This window comes from Rhineura floridana, chromosome 4 (genome assembly GCF_030035675.1).
Source record: "Rhineura floridana isolate rRhiFlo1 chromosome 4, rRhiFlo1.hap2, whole genome shotgun sequence".
NCBI lineage: Eukaryota > Metazoa > Chordata > Lepidosauria > Squamata > Rhineuridae > Rhineura > Rhineura floridana.
In genome coordinates this window covers 209,756,585-209,773,255 of record NC_084483.1, presented here as the reverse complement: position 1 = coordinate 209,773,255, position 16,671 = coordinate 209,756,585, and the positions used below count along the sequence as shown (strand labels likewise).

The 16,671-nt window shown below is 44.5% G+C and overlaps 1 protein-coding gene across 2 annotated transcripts; it reads left to right on the top strand.

The window, feature by feature from the left end:
• Window positions 1–2,519: 2,519 nt before the first annotated feature.
• On the top strand, window positions 2,520–12,546 carry PBK (PDZ binding kinase). Of its 2 annotated transcripts, none has more exons than XM_061625896.1 (8): window positions 2,520–2,710; window positions 3,576–3,647; window positions 5,195–5,291; window positions 5,992–6,134; window positions 6,829–6,998; window positions 10,759–10,888; window positions 11,210–11,395; window positions 11,807–12,546. In XM_061625896.1, exons 2-8 carry the CDS (start codon window positions 3,590–3,592, stop codon window positions 12,010–12,012), a joined length of 990 nt encoding a protein of 329 aa, XP_061481880.1. In that variant the 5' UTR covers window positions 2,520–2,710; window positions 3,576–3,589; the 3' UTR covers window positions 12,013–12,546. The 2 variants fall into 2 exon arrangements, with proteins under 2 accessions (XP_061481880.1, XP_061481879.1); XM_061625895.1 differs by having other exon boundaries at window positions 2,521–2,819.
• Window positions 12,547–16,671: the final 4,125 nt, after the last annotated feature.

Sequence of the window (16,671 nt, the reverse complement as noted above, 5' to 3'; positions counted from 1 at the left end):
CAGGTCTGTGGCTTCCTTTATGGAATCAATCCATCTCTTGTTTGGCCTTCCTCTTTTTCTACTCCCTTCTGTTTCCCCAGCATTATTGTCTTTCTAGTGAATCATGTCTTCTCATGATGTGTCCAAAGTAAGATAACCTCAGTTTCATCATTTTAGCTTCTAGTGACAGTTCTGGTTTAATTTGTTGTAACACCCAATTATTTGACTTTTTCGCAGTGCATGGTATGCGCAAAGCTCTCCTCCAACACCACATTTCAAAGGAGTTGTTTTTTCTCTTATCCCCTTTTTTCACTGTCCATACATAGAGATCGGGAATACCATGGTCTGAATGATCCTGACTTTAGTGTTCAGTGATACATCTTTGCATTTGAGGACCTTTTCTAGTTCTCTCCTAGCTGCCCTCTCCACTCCTAGCCTTCTTCTGATTTCTTGACTATTGTCTCCATTTTGGTTAATGACTATGCCAAGGTATTGATAATCCTTGACAAGCTCAGTGTCCTCATTGTCAACTGTAAAGTTTTTGCCACTACACTACTGATTAAAAGTATATTTACTGTCCCTTTGATGATCCAAGCAGCTTTCCCCCTGAGTTCAAAGGGTAGGTAAACAGACATGGCTTAGTCATTTGCTATATATATATATATATATATATATATATATATATTATGATTTTTTGGTTGTATCCAATTAAGTCAGAGAATCCTAAACTGTGGTCCATGGCACATCTGTGCATTTGTGGTTGCAGATGGGAGCCGGCACATCCATTGCCTTAAAACAGCTTTCTTCGCCGCCGCCAGTACCTCGCAGTACCCCCAGAGGCAAGAAAGGGAGTGCACGCTATCACGGGGTGGCTAGTCCCTTTGGAGGCATTCAATGCATCATCAGAGAAAAGCAGACAGAGTAATCTTGGCTTCTGAAAGTAAGATATTTGAAGGAATTTCAAGTGAACAGTTCCTCTGCAAGTCTCTTGTCTCTAAGTTACAAAATGGAGGATGACATTTTTGGGAGTCATGAAGTTCAGGTCTTGAAAAAGCTGAAGAAGAGCCAATTTGTGTCCTTTCAAATTGAGACTGTCTTACCTCCGGAGCAGAGCATATCTAGTATAAAAAACCTGGCTGAATGCGGTTCTCTTATCATGACACATTTATATGTTTTTTCTTTTTTAAAAATAATGTTATTTGTTATTTAATTTTGAAAATTGCATTATTGTATTGATGTATTATGATGTTATATTTGTGTTTTTGTAAGCCGCCTTGAGGGCCTCATGTCTACTCAGACGGAAGCTCCATTGAGTTCAATGGGACTTACTCCCAGGTAAATGCTGGGAGTGGAAATGCTGTAGATGTCATCTATCTAGATTTCAGTAAAGCGTTTGACAAAGTCCCCCACGACCTTTTGATTAGCAAACTGGTCAAATGCAGACTAGATGGAAATACTGTCAGGTGGATTCACAACTGGTTGGAAAACCGTACTCAAAGAGTGGTCGTCGGTGGCTCTGCTTCGGACTGGAAGGAGGTCTCGAGTGGAGTGCCACAGGGTTCTGTCCTGGGGCCGATACTCTTCAACATTTTTATCAATGACTTAGATGATGGGGTGGAGGGAAGCCTTATGAAGTTTGCGGATGATACAAAACTGGGAGGGATAGCTAACACAATGGAAGACAGGAATAAAATCCAAAGGGACCTGGATAGACTAGGAAATTGGGCTGAAATTAATAAAATGAAATTCAGTAAAGACAAATGCAAGATTCTGCATTTAGGCCACAAAAACAAAATGCACGGGTACAGGATGGGAAATACCCGGCTTAGCAGTAGTGCGTGTGAGAAGGACCTTGGAATTGTAGTGGATCACAAGTTGAACATGACCCAGCAGTGTGATGCTGCGGCAAAAAAGGCAAATGCGGTTTTGGGCTGCATAAACAGAGCTATAGTTTCCAGGTCGAGGGAAGTAATAGTCCCACTATATTCTGCAGTCAGGCCTCATCTGGAATACTGCGTTCAGTTCTGGGCGCCTCATTTTAAGAAAGATATAGACAAGTTGGAGCAGGTTCAGAAGAGGACAACGAGGATGATAGCCAGTATAGAGAACAAGTCTATGAGGAAAGGTTGAAGGAACTTGGCATGTTCAGTCTGGTGAAGAGAAGGCTGAGGGGTGACATGATTGCACTCTTCAAGTACCTGAAGGGCTGTCACATAGAGGAGGGTACAGATTTGTTCTCTGCTGCCCCAGAGGGTAGGACTCGGTCTAATGGTTTTAAGTTGCAGGAGCGTAGATTCAGATTGGACATTAGAAGGAACTTCTTGACAGTAAGGGCAGTTCGGCAATGGAACCGACTGCCTAGGGAGGTGGTGGGATCCCCTTCGCTGGATGTCTTCAAGCAGAGGCTGGACAGCTATCTGCGGGAGATGCTCTAGCTGTGGGTTTCCTGCTGTGAGCAGGGGGTTGGACTCGATGGCCTACAAGGCCCCTTCCAACTCTATGATTCTATAAGCGTGCATTGGATTGCAGCCTTCAAGGGGAGCAAAGGCGGGAACGTTCACAGAAAAACTCCTCAGTCAGTCAGCCTGCCTGCGGGGGGAAGGGAGCTTCAGTCTTGGCGGCGCCTTCCCGGCCTTCCGCTTTCGAGCTATTTCTGGGCTTCAGCGGCCACCGTCGCCTCTCTCGCTCGCCGCCCAGATTCAAATAGCGCCGCCGCCGTCAGCTGGAGCCGGTGAGGAAGGAGCGCGCGGCTGTTTGTTGCGACGGGGAGAGTCGGGCCTTCCTCGCTGTCTCCGGCTGGGGGCAGACCCGGGGCCGCCAGCGACTCTGGGGACAGGCAGGTTCGTCCCCAACAAAAGCATCTGGCTGAAGGGCCCTCAGGACATGGCCCTCCTCGCGGTGTGGGGCAGGGAACTTGGTGATGGGGTGTAGCTGGTTTGCGCAGAGCCTGTGGGGACTCGTGATGTTATTATTAATAATAGTTATCCTAGAGGGAGGATAACTATAATAATTATATGATATATTATTAATATAATGTTATAATAAAGATTATATAATATATTAATAATATATAATATAATAATAATATGGCTCTTTTCTCAGAGGGGTGACCCAAAGCGCCTTCCATTAAAACCAGATTCTGTATTCCTTATCATAAGGTGGTGCACAAAGGCCCTCGGCGAGTTTCAAGTGGTCTAAGGGTGGGGTGGGGGATTTGGGGGACCTCTGCAGTGAGTCCTGCTCAGAGTAGACCCATGGAAATGAATGGGCTAAAGCCCGTTGAGCGGGACTCGACTGGACAGGACCCAGCTAAATGTCCCATGGGAACACCTGCTGCAGACCCCCCCCTTGAAGTAAGGGCTTAGTTGGGGCTGGGATTCTTGTCCTCCCTGCAGCTCTGTTGGACCCCCAGGTTGGGGCCCCGTGGGCTGAGCTGCTCGCGAAGGATTCCTGCTAAGCTTCTGGGGTTTCCCCCTAAGTCTCACTTTGCATCCTGCTGGTGGAGGGGATAACTGAGTCCCTCCCAAATGGGTCATGGTGCAAAAGAGAGAGAGTATGATGGCCAGTACCAACTTTTTTCCCTTTTTTCCTAACAGAATAATTTTCAACTATGGCTGCAGAAACTGCCTTCAAGACTCCTAGCAAGTCTTCGGGGGGAAATAGCTCAGGTGAGGCCATGTTTGGGCAAGGCTGGGTGGGCCTTCTCATTACAAATGTTTCCTTCTAATCAAGGACAGGGAGTCTGTGGCCCATCGCCTCTGAGCTTTGGCTTTTTTCGCTGGGATGGATGGGAACTGGAGTGCAACAACATCTGGAGGGCCACTACTTCCCCATCCCCGTTCTGAGTAAATCTCCCTTGTGGAAAAGCCATCCTCCTTGGAAGCAGAATAAGGTTTTTGTTCCCTGCTTCCAAGACAGATTTCAGGGCTGGACCTCACATTGAGATGTGAAGGACTAATGCATGGAACTAAGCCTGCTGGGATTTCTTCCTCCTGCTTTTCTCCTCCAAAGCAGTGTGCAAATGACATGCTTCTGCTTCTCCCATTCAGGAAGTGGTGGTGCATGGCTTGGATCTGCCTTCCCCAGACCCTGGTGCCCTTCAGATGCTTGGGATTACAACTCCCATCATGTCTGACCATTTATTTATATATTGGATTTAGAGACGCATCTGTCAGCTTCACTATACAGTTTTCAGTGGATGCTGAAGACACACTTTAAGCTGGCCTTTGACACCTGAGATTATTTATTTATTTATTAGATTTATTAGTCGCCCATCTGGCTGGTTGTCCGGCCACTCTGGGAGACGTACAGAATAAAAACATAGAAATACATTAAAACATTAAAATCTCAGCAATATAATAAACCTAACCCACCCCAAAAGCCTGTCTGAAGAGCCAGCCAGATGAAAAATTTTAGGACCCATCCTATTTTGTTTTATTTTAAACTGTTGTCGTTGTTGTTGTTAATAATAACACCTTTTTGCCCAGGCACTCAAGGAGGTTACCATTTTAAAATATATTTTTTAAAATAAATTATATACAATTTAGATTCAGTCTCCTCAGGCCAGCTGGGAGCTGATGGCACAACAGCATTTTTATATGCATATTTTAAAGATACAATTATAGATGTGAATATAGTAACAGAATAATATTTATAGTGAATGTATAGCAGTGCATAAGCATATGGGGGAATTGTAATTAGCAATATCATTAATAATGAAGTGGATACATGAATGCATAAATGCTTAATTTGTATTGCCTGGCCTGGGCTCCTCTGCTTCTCCCTTCCCTCAGACCACACAGAGCTCCAGGGAAGGTAGAGAAGGGGCTGCCCCAGCATCTCTCTCAGCCTATTAATACTTCTCTCAGGAGCTGGAGGTATGTGTGCTTCCTTGCCTGGGCTCCCTCACAGACCAGCTGTCTGGGGCTGATGGAGGTTGGAATCCAAACCGTCTGGAGGGCACCAGGTTGGGGAAGGCTGGCTGAAAGAATTCAAATAGGCGTTAACACTGTTCTGTTTCGAAAAACTAGTAGGAGGGGGACTTTGCTGTCCTTAACAGGGGAAGCAAGAGCCAGGTGCGTTATCCTGTTGGCGTACATGAAAAATACATAGAGTGACTATGCCAAGCTCATTCAAGAAGCCTGTGATGACGTTTCTTGTATGTCTGATTAGAAAACCTTAAGATGAACAACCTCTTTTTATTTTTGGAATACAGGACAGGGTAGCTCTTCACCCTCAATAGCTATTCCACCCTCTCCTTTCATGCAGAAGCTTGGGTACGGAACTGGAGTCAATGTTTATCTTATGAAAAGGTATGTTGTCTTAAAGGGCATCAGGGGCCTGTACCAGCAAGACTGATATTGTGGAGTAGAGTAGATTTATGCTGGGGTATGTGTGGGAAAGAATATTTACTTAGAAATTTAAAAAATAAATATCTCATCCTTTCTCCCAAAGGAGCCCAGGATGGCAAACACATCTGTGTTAAAACAATACAATTGAAAGTAAAACAGCAACGTGTAGGAACACGCACATGCTCTCACTGATCATAATTTCAAGGTTGCCATGAATAGTTGCTTTAGCGATGGGTCTAACCGCCAGGTCTGGCCTAACAAAGGTATTGTTACCTGGGTCGATTTGCATGTTGGGCAAGGTGTCTTTCCCTGTGGCTCAAGATGCTTATCTGCCGTGCAGGTTCCTTGATGTGGGATCTTTTGGCTGCTCTTGCTCTGTGCTGCAGTCTGGATTATAGGAGGACCTGAAACTGACTCACTGAAGTTTTTCTTGTTACATGTCAGGATGTTAAATCTCTAAAAATTATATTTAAATTCATTCTGGATTTGTCAGCCAACCTGATCTAGGGTTTACTGGGGTGAGGGAAGTGTGCGCGGTAGCCTGTCATTATGGTGATCTGCTACCTGATTCCTCTTCAAAGAAGAAAATAGATGCCCCGTGTGGTCCTAGCAAGCTGGTTTGTCCAGATCCCCGTCTCTGACTTACACGGTTTGCTTCTAGGTCTCCCAAAGGCATCTCTCACTCTCCCTGGGCTGTGAAGAAAATCAATCCCAAATGTGACTCCAGTCAGCGAAGCACATATCAAAACAGGCTGAATGAAGAAGCAAAGGTTCTAAAAACCCTTCAGCACCCAAACATTGTGGGTAGGTTTTGAGTGGGGAAGAGGGGGGAATCCTCATCCTGACCCTTATTGGCTAGAGGCTGGTTTTTCCAGGCTGACATTCCCAAGGCTCCATAAGCAAGAGCCTGTAGCATTGTGTGGGCCCACTGTAACTGACGTCAAAGGGTAGGGCCCTCTGTTCCCTTCCATGGGGATGTGGCAGCTGTAGACACAAGGCTACAATGTGTTGAAGAGGCCCATGTTGACAAACACGAGGACAGGGCTGGCCCTATTACTGCCAGAGGTATGGAATGGGCGTCTCTAAATTCCTTGGGGATGTCTCCCATCTTATAACTGGGCATCTGGTTTCTTTTTCCTAGTTGTAGGACTTTGCATGGATCCCTGTTAAATTTCATTCTGTTGTTTTCAGCCCAATGGTCTGGCTTATCAGTTTGAATTTTGTATCATCTGCAAATTTGATAAGCGGAAGTATTTATTAAATGCGTATCTTGCCTTTCCTCCCAAAAGAAGCCCAGCACAGCAAACCAATGATAAAACAATAAAATCAGTACTTAAACATAGGAAAAATTGTATGATAAGGATTAAAACTGGCTAATTTAAGTCCTGTTCAGTAAAGGTTTAAATTACACCAGGTTGGATTTACAATGTCTGGAGTCGTTACTTGGATATAGCTTTTCTAATAAATATTGTGTGTGTGTGTGCATCTCTCTTTGAAGGATATCGTGCATTTGCTGAAGCCAAAGATGGGAGCATGTGTCTTGCCATGGAGTATGGGGGAGAAAAGTCTCTCAATGACCTCATTGAAGAAAGGAATTCAAAACACCAGGGGCCCTTTTCAGCAGCTACCATCCTCAAAGTTGCCTTGCACATGGCAAGGGGGCTGAAGGTAGACTGTGGAAGCTGCTGTGCTATCATGTTAACTTGCCCTAGAAACAGGGAAGTCAGTGAGTTGGAAAACAGGATTGACTAAAATGGTTCTCTGGTTCTATAAAAGAGAAACGAGTTGCCCTCAGAGGAAGTGACTTTCTATTTATTTATTTGTTTATTAATTGATTTATATCCTGCCCCTTCTCCTGGCAGGAGCCCAGGGCAGCAAATAATAATAATAATAATAAACTTTAATTTGTTAGTCGCCTATCTGTCCAATTTTTGGACACTCTAGGCGACTTACAGCAGCAACAAAATACACTACACAATACAATAAAAAAAGCACTAAAAACTTTAAAACATCATAAAATCAAACTTTAAAACACCAGGCTATGGTCTGAAAGCACATGAGGCCAGCTCAGGGTCAGGTGTGGTCAGTGCCTGGATGGGAGACTGCATGGGAACCATACGGAAGCCGTCTCGGGTTTCTAGCATGAAAAGAAAGGTGGGGTATAAATCTAATAAATAAATAAAACAAAATTATTTATTTATTACATTTATATACCGCCCCATAGCCAAAGCTCTCTGGGCAGTTTACAAAAAGTAAAAACATTCTTTAAAAACATTTCTTACAAAAAAGCTTTCAAAACATCTAAGATTAAAAACATTTTAAAAAGGTTTAACATATTAAAAAGCAATTCCAACACAAACGCAGACTGGAATAGGTGTCAACCTAAAAGGCTTGTTGAAAGAGGAAGGTCTTCAATAGGCACCGAAAAGAGAAAGAGATGGCACCTGTCTAATATTTAACGGGAGGGAGTTCCACAGGGTAGGTGCTGCCACACTAAAGGTCCGTTTCCTATGTTGTGCAGAATGGACCTCCTGATAAGATGGTATCTGCAGGAGGCCCTCACCTGCAGAGCGCAGTGATCGACTGGGTATATAAGGGGTAAGACGGTCTTTCAGGTATCCTGGTCCAGAGCTGTATAGGGCTTTGTACACCAACACTAGAACCTTGAAGTTGGCCCGGTAGCAAATGGGCAGCCCATGCAATTCTTTCAGCAGCGGAGTGACATGTTGACAATACTCGCCCCCGGTGAGCAGTCTCGCCGCTGCATTTTGCACATGCTGCAACTTTTGGACCAACCTCAAGGGCAGCCCCACATAGAGTGCATTACAGTAATCCCGTCTGCACAGGCTGTCTATATGTTTCCGGGCCAGATTCAAAGTGTTGGTTTTGACCTATAAAGCCTTACACGGCATGGGTCCGCAATACCTGATGGAACGCCTCTCCCGATATGAACCTACCCGTACACTGCATGCAACATTGAAGGCCCTCCTCCGGGTCCCGACTCATAGAGAGGCTCGGAGGATGACGTCAAGATCTAGGGCCTTCTCAGTGGTGGCCCCCGAACTATGGAACAGTCTGCCTGACGAGGTGCGCCTGGCGCCAACATTGCTTTCTTTTCGGCGCCAGGTTAAAACGTACCTCTTTTTCCAGGCATTTTAATATATTTTAGTATATTTATAACACTCTGGTATACTAAATTAATTGTGTAATATGTTTTTAGCTTTGAAAATTGCTATTATGTGTGTGGTAATTATTATGTGATTTTATCTATTGTATTTTATATTTATGTTGTTCACCGCCCAGAGAGCTATTGGTTGTGGGCGGTATAGAAACTGAATAAAATAAATAAATAAATAAATAAAATAAATCCAGCCTGGAGATTACCAGTGCGTGGACAACAGTGGTCATACTGTCCCAGTCCACAAACATCTGCAGCTGTCTCACCAGCCAAAGCTGGTAAAAGGCACTCCTAGCCACGGAGGTCACCTGGGCCTCTAGTGACAAAGATGGATCCAGGAGCACCCCCAGAGTATGGACCTGCTCTTTCAGAGGGAATACGACCCTATCCAAAGCAGACAACTGACCAATTATCCGAACTTGGGAACCACCAACCCACAGTGCCTCCGTCTTGCTGGAATTCAGACTCAGTTTATTGGCCCTCATCCAGCCAACCACCAAGTCCAGGCAGTGGTCCAGGGCTTGCATGGCCTCTCCCGATTCAGATGTTACAGAGAAATAGAGCTGGGTATCGTCAGCATACTGCTGACACCTCGCCCCAAATCTCCTGATGAGTGCTCCCAAGGGCTTCATATAGATGTTAAACAGCATGGGGGACAAGATGGTACCCTGTGGCATCCCACAACTGCCAGGGGGCTGAAAGGCAGTCGTCCAATGCTATTCTCTGAGAATGACCTTGGAGATAGGATCCTAAAACTGTGCCTCCAATACCCATCTCCCCAAGGAGGCCCAGAAGGGTGCCACAGTCAATGGTATCAAAAGCCACTGAGAGATTAAGTAAGAATAACAGGGTCGCACTCCCCCTGTCCTTCCGATAAAGGTCATCCATTGAAATGGATGCTTTATTTAAAAAAAAAAAATGTGGATGCTTTATAAAAAAAATTTCAAAATTTAAAACCTTGAAAGATGCAAAGAGTGGCATGGAACCAATGTAGAGATTTCAGGAAGAGGACAGAGTAGGCAGAACTCCACAGGAGTTCATTAGAGGTGTCCTGAAGAAGCCATCAGGGAGAGGGTTACAGTTACCTAGGTGAATGAGTGATCTGGCCTGTCACCATCTGTTGGCTACCCGCCTGCCTGCCTTGTAACATCACTGTCACCTGGCAACGCTGACACAATAACAAGCTGCTTTAACTCCTTGAAATCACTTGCTGGCCCCATTCCTGCCCTTCCAAGCTTCTACACCGCATGATTTTAAACTTTGGGGCTTCTACTCGCATCTACATTGTTTACAGACGAGCGTTTCCAAGATGAATGGTCTAAGGAAAAATATAGGGCAGTGACATGAGTCCTACGGCAAACTCTTGGCAGGACTGTTCTGAGGAGGAGGATGGTTGGGATGCAGGGGATAGGCCCAGTGGATGAGGATGCTGAGGAGGAGCCCAGTATTATGCCTGCTGACAGCCATGCCCCAAGGCAGAAACCATCGTAGGTTTTGAGGTTCAGTTGCTGGCCCCACTGAGTGCACTGCCCACGGTGGCTTATCCAGTTTAGGAGGGCATGCCAGAGGCAGAGTTGGAGGGAGATCTAGCAGAGACATCCCCACGTGCCATCAGTGGTGCAGGAGCAAACAACCTGAGCCAGCCTACCCATAGGAGTACCCACTTGCTTGCCTAGTCCCAAATAGAGAGAAAACCCTTGTGAAAGTAGCTATGCTTGCCCCATCTTTTATTAAGAGGACTTGGGGAACGTCAAGTGTTGCAACAATGTCTGCAAAGCTGTGCCTTGTAGTGATGCTAGATTTTGCGAGCTGTATCTTGACCTATGCTCAGATTGTGTGCTAACCTGTGGATTAGAGCCCTTGGCAATAATCAGCCAAAGATCCTGCGTCTGAGTTTGTTGGTGGGAGCCAGGGCAGGCAGGATTCCTAAAAGCAAGTGGGCTCGAATCTCTATATTCTGTTCCTAACAGTGCCTGGCTATTGGGGTCAAACAGACACATAAGACCAGCTCCCTGCTGAAGCTAAGCAGGGTCAGGTCTGGTCAGTGCCTGGACGGGAGACCGCCTGGGAACCAGATGGAAGCCGCCTTGGGTTTCATGAAAAGAAAGGCGGGCTAGAAATGGAGTTAATAAATAGGGAGCATTTCCCCAAAAGACATTGCATTAAAGCCCACACCTGTTCTGAAACAGCCTTTTCGTTCTGATTCCTTTTGGTAGTAACTAGGCCCTCACTCTGATCTTTGACTTTCAGTATCTACACAATGACAAGAAATTGCTTCATGGTGACATCAAGTCTTCCAATGTTGTCATCAAAGGTGACTTTGAGTCAATAAAGATCTGTGATGTGGGTGTTTCGCTGCCTTTGGATGAGAATATGATGGGTAGGTGCAGCGTCCTTTTATATCCTATGGCTGTCGTCTCAGTGGCTGAATTTCCTTCACAGGGTCCTCTTCACAGAGTCCTCAGGCTCCCCCTCTGCTTTTCTGTCCCTTGATCTCTCTATCTTTCTGCATTATTAATTTATTATTATTATTATTTATTATTATTATTAGACTGCCCTTCACCCACAGGTCCCAGGATGGGTCACAACAGTTTCAAACTACATCACTAAAACCTAAAATCACTCTTGGGAACTGGGAGATGTGTAGCAGGTCAGGAGTATGGCTCTTTGTATCCGATTTGGATGATCTGTTTTTGTGCAGTGAGTGACTCAGAAGCTGATTATGTTGGCACTGAACCCTGGAACCCCAAAGAAGCTCTTGAGGAAGATGGCATCATCACCGACAAGGCTGACATCTTCACGTTTGGGCTTACGCTCTGGGAGATGATGACTCTTTCCATACCTCATCTTAACCTCCCCAGAGAAGAGGAGGAGTCAGAGTTAGAAGGTGTGTGTGGTTCCTTTTTGTCCAGCTGAGCAGCAACTCCCCCTTGGAGATGGCTTTCCATTGAACCAAGCTTTGTATGGTCTTGGGGGACAGGCTGTGACCTGGCGACTGTGAGCATTATTTTGAAGCCAAATACTTGACAGACGTAATACAATTTCAACTCATTTGTGTTTTTTGTTTGTTTTTACATTTCCAAACTGTAAGAGAAATGCTTTTTGGCAAAGTAGCCCTCTTGAGTTTTTTCAAATGAAATTTGAATTTGGTGCCCCTGTCCTAGAGCATTCTAATTCTGTCCCCTCCTTCCTTGATACCACTTTTCTTCGGGACGCAGCATAACGATTAAATGTGTGGTGAGGGTCTTTATTCCATCTTGTGACTGGCTTCCACTGATCCATTTATCATGCTCTCCAGAGGCTTCTTTCGATGAAGATGCTTTTGATGAGGATGCCTACTATGCAGCCCTTGGGACTCGGCCACCACTCAACATGCAAGAGCTGGATCCCTCCTATCAAAAGGTCATTGAGCTATTTTCTCTCTGCACTATTGAGGATCCACGGAAACGTCCTGCAGCTGCACACATCGTGGATGTCTTGGAGGCAGAAGGATCCATACAATAAGTGCTCCTTCTACATCCCTGCACTACTAGTGCAACTTCTCCATTTCCTTTTAGATGTTTGTCTGGTTGTTTAGTGTATAGCATTATTACATTGGGATATAGAATTTTCAGTTTCCCATAATTTAAATTTATTAGAAGAGGGTGATCTTAACCCTGTTCCAATTTAAGCTGTTTAGAATACCCAGACTGTAAATATTCTATACTCCAGAAAGATTGTTCCAAGTTGTGCCTTTAGTGACACCATTTCTTTTTTTTTCTTTTTAAACTGACTTGCTGATAACCTGATGCTTTTAGGGACCTTGTGGGCTAGTGCTTCAGTATTGTAAGTATGAAGAAACCTGGTCAGGACTAGCAACATTTTCTTTGTCTCTCTCTCCTTCCCTGTTCCTCCTCCTGACTTGTGTTCTGGTCAAGTCGTATGTTTGCATTGCTTGTTTTATTCTTGACTCATACTTCTCTCTCCTATGATCTAATATGATCCTTAGATCAACTGCTGTTATTGCTTGGTGAAATAAAAAAACCCTTCAGTTTTCGTGTCAGTTCTGCACAAGGGCTGGTCTTTCTGTTGTTCACAAGGTATGTAGCAAAGCTTATAGTCTTTTGTGTGGAGTGACCACAGTCTCTTGTTTTCATAAGGTACCTCTTTCCACTGGCTATTTGGCAGTGAGGTGGTGGTGTGCTTGGTCACCTTTCAGCTTTGTACCCACTGATGAGATGGCTACAGAGCAAGCATGCACATTCTGTATCGGGCCCCTTCCTGTAAAATGGAGTTCTTGGCTTTAGTGTGTCATTAGCAGAGCTTGGAAGATTACTTTTAAAAAGTAATAAATTACAGTTACAGTTACATGGCCCAAAAAGTAGTAATTACCGTTACAATTACAATTGCTCTGAAAGTAACTGATGACTTTACTTTTCCTCCAAAGTAATCACTACAATTACATTTTAGTTACTTAAAAAATGCCTATGAGGTGCTGCCTTGGCTGCTGCACATCTAAGTAGCCTAAAACAACATTAAAAGTAAACGCACACATACAGAGGTAGTAGAATAATTCTTTTTATCCATAAGATAGCAGTGGTGGTCTCTCCACTGGTAAGGGTGGTGGGGAGGGAGGCTGAGGCCACTACTCAGATCTTTGCACATCAAACCAAGTGCAACCCCCCCCACTCAGCCAGCCAGCATAATCTCTCTCACTTAACCACCTCCCAGACCCTGCCCTGCCACCAACTAAGGGACACTCACTCAAGCAAACATTTCCCCCTGAGACACACCCAGAGAGGGTGGTGGAGGCCACTTTGTGTACCAAGTGCGAACACAGTATTCATTCTCTCTCGCATGCACGCACGCACGCATGTCATCTTTCACCTCCACAGTTCTTTCTCTCCATTCTGCTGCTGCCTCCTTCCCCTCCTTTATCCATGTTCTTGACCTCCGGATCCTTTCCCCCTCCACTCCATTCTTCACCACCACTATTCATTTTTTTAAATAATTGTTTTCTCCACTCCACCCCGTCTCACTCTCCGCCTTCTCCCTCGTCGCCTCCTACCCACCCACAGAGCATGAGGGAAGAGCGACACTGCACAGAAACCCAGTTTGAGGCACATGATTTTCATCCACAAATCAGAGGAGCAGAAGATTTCCCCTGCCACCCCCCAAGTAATGCCCAAAAGTAATTCTGGAAACGTTACAGTTACTCCACAAAAGTAGTAAAATTACTCCTAGTTCTATTACAGTCAAAATGTAAAGGAATTACCCACTCGTTACTCAAAAAAGTCATGAATTACGAGTAATTCGTTACTTGTGACTAGTTACTTCCAAGCTCTGGTCATTAGATCCTTCTGCATTTGGCCACTTGATGGTCTTACGATTTTCACTTTGCCCACAAGATATTTGGAATACTGTCGCATTTGGAACACTGTGTGCAGTTCTGGTTGCCTCACCTCAAAAAGGATATTGTAGAGCTGGAAAAGGTTCAGAGAAGGGCAACCAGAATGATCAAGGGGATGGAGCGACTCCCGTGATGGAAGGTTGCAGCATTTGGGGCTTTTTAATTTAGAAAAAAGGCAAGCCAGAGGTAACATGATAAAAGTGTATAAAATTATGCATGGCATGGAAAAAGTGGACAGAAAAGCTTGTCTCCCTCTCATAACACCAGAACTTGTCGACATCAAATTAAGCTGAATACTGGAAAATTCAGGACAGACAAAAGAAAGTACTTCAACACTGCAGAAAGTTAAACTATGGAATTTGCTCCCACGAGAGGCAGTGATGGCCACCAACTTCAAATACTTTAAAGGTTGCCACACAGAGGAGGTCCAGGATCTCTTTTCTATCATCCCAGAGTGCAAGACACGGGATAATGGGCTCAAGTTACAGGAAATGAATTCACAACTGCCTCTGATAAGGATGTGGTGCTTTATAAAAAAAAATTAAAAATTAAAAACATATACACAACTATCACACCTGATAGTTCAACTTTGTCAAAACACATTTGGTCATGTTTTGATACTGTATTTTATGTTGGGTATATATATATTCTTGCTCAATCAGCTATAGTTGTGCATATATTTTGAATTTTTTTTATAAAGCATCCACATCCTTATCAGAGGCAGTTGTGAATTCATTTTTTCGTTCCCAATTCCTTGTTCTTTTAAATTTCAGTTTGTTGGGACATACTTTTTGGTTTCCTCACGTTACAGGAAGCCAGATTTCGACTGAACATTGAGGAAAAACATCCTGTCAGAGCGGTATGACAGTGGAACCAATAACCTAGGGAGGTGGTGGTCTCTCCAGCTCTGGAGGCCTTCAAGAGACAGCTGGACAGGCACCTGTCAGGGATGCTTTAATTTGGATTCCTGCATTGAGCAGGGGGTTGGACTCGATGGCCTTAACAGGCACCTTCCAACTCTATTGTATGATTCTATGAACTTGGATGTCTTTAAGAGTATTAGAGAAATTCATGGAGGACAATGCTATCAATGGCTACTAGCCTGGACAACAATGCTGTGCCTCCAAAGTTGGAGGCATTATGCTTCTGAGTACCAGTTGCTGAAAACCACAGGTGGGGAGAGTGCTCTTGCACTCTGGTCCTGCTTGTGAGCTTCCCATGTCATCTGATTGGCTACTGTGAGAAGAGAATGCAGGACTAGGGCCACTGGCCTGATCCAGCAGGCTTTTATAAGATCCTGGGTTTCATTCCCAGATGAATCCAAATCTCCAGGGACAGAGGGATCAACTTTAAGGATTATTTAAAAAAAAAATTTTTTTTTTTTTTGCATGGTGCGCAATGCCACCAGTTATGTTGGGGAATGTAGTGGCTCCAACATTTAGTTGGAGGTAGAAAATTGAAATCCAGGATCTCCAAGGTACTGTACTCCTGCCTGTAGCATGCATGGGGCAAACTAGACATGATAAGCTTCAGTATATGGATAAGATAGTGATGGCAAGAGGAGCAGTTTATATTTGTTAGTTACAAAGTTTAGCTGTTTATATGTTAATATTAGAAAGCTCTGAGCCAAGATGGGGAAACTGGAGTGTTTGGTGGAAATAAAGAATATAGTATGCATAATAGAAACATGGTGGGATATAGAGGAGTATCTGTCCTCATGGTTAAACTGTGAAGAGATTTGATGCGATGATTGGCCCTGCTCCTATGCTATGTAGCTGGGCTAGCCCTGATGGTCACATGTCATGTAGGTGGCTGAAAAGAAGTCCCCATGTTGCCTTGTAAAGATCCCACTTTGTCTCCGACAAGCCCCAAATACTGGAGGCATTCTGCTTTGCCTTGGTTTTCGTCTGAATCTGATGTGCATACCGCTAGAACAGATGACATTCCCAGGTAAAAGACTTAGAAAGATACAGCATGTCTTACTATATAATAAAAAGGTAAGATGCCACACAGCATGATATCGGGGGTGTGGCACGGCAACAGGGCAGTACAAAAATGGCTTTCTGTGGCAGTGGAGCAACAGCCAAGGCAAGTGGATTGGGTACTGTGGGTGGTGAGCCAGCGAGTCAATGGAAGCAAGGGAGCAAGCAAAGTAAGGATGGCAGGTAAATAAGGGAGCAAGCACCGTGGGGGCAAGCAGGCAGTGAGCAGGTGGGCCAGTGTTGGAGATGGGTGGGTTGGCTGAGGGTGGGACATTTTGAGAGGGGTGTGTGTGTGTGTGTGTCTAGAAGTGCCTGGTGGGAGTCCCTGGGGTTGGGAGCCTGTGTATGTGTGTGGGCAGTTGGTGCACAAAGAGTGCAGGTACAAAGCCCATAGTTCAAATATATTAGGCATATATGTGTAATGCTAGTACTCCATCACATGTTCAATGGTGTTTGAATGTTCAGAGGTGATGCTGAGATATTAAAGGGGGAAAACGTTGGGGTTATTGAAGAAGATAGTTGCTTGGATATATTCTCAGCATTCCAAGCAAATTAACAATAAATAAAGGCAACCTGATGCCCCGTTTTCACAACTTTAATCCTTTCTGGCAATAATCCATTTTCAGCAAATAGGCTGTATCCATAGCAGGAAAGCTGTCTGTGGCTTTAAGTGGAAGTGATTACTAGGAGCCTCTCTTAGCCTTGACAGACCTCATTCATAGGTGATAGAAATTACATCACAAAACATGGTTCCACCTGGAGCTCTTGTACCTGCATTTCAGTTATTCAACT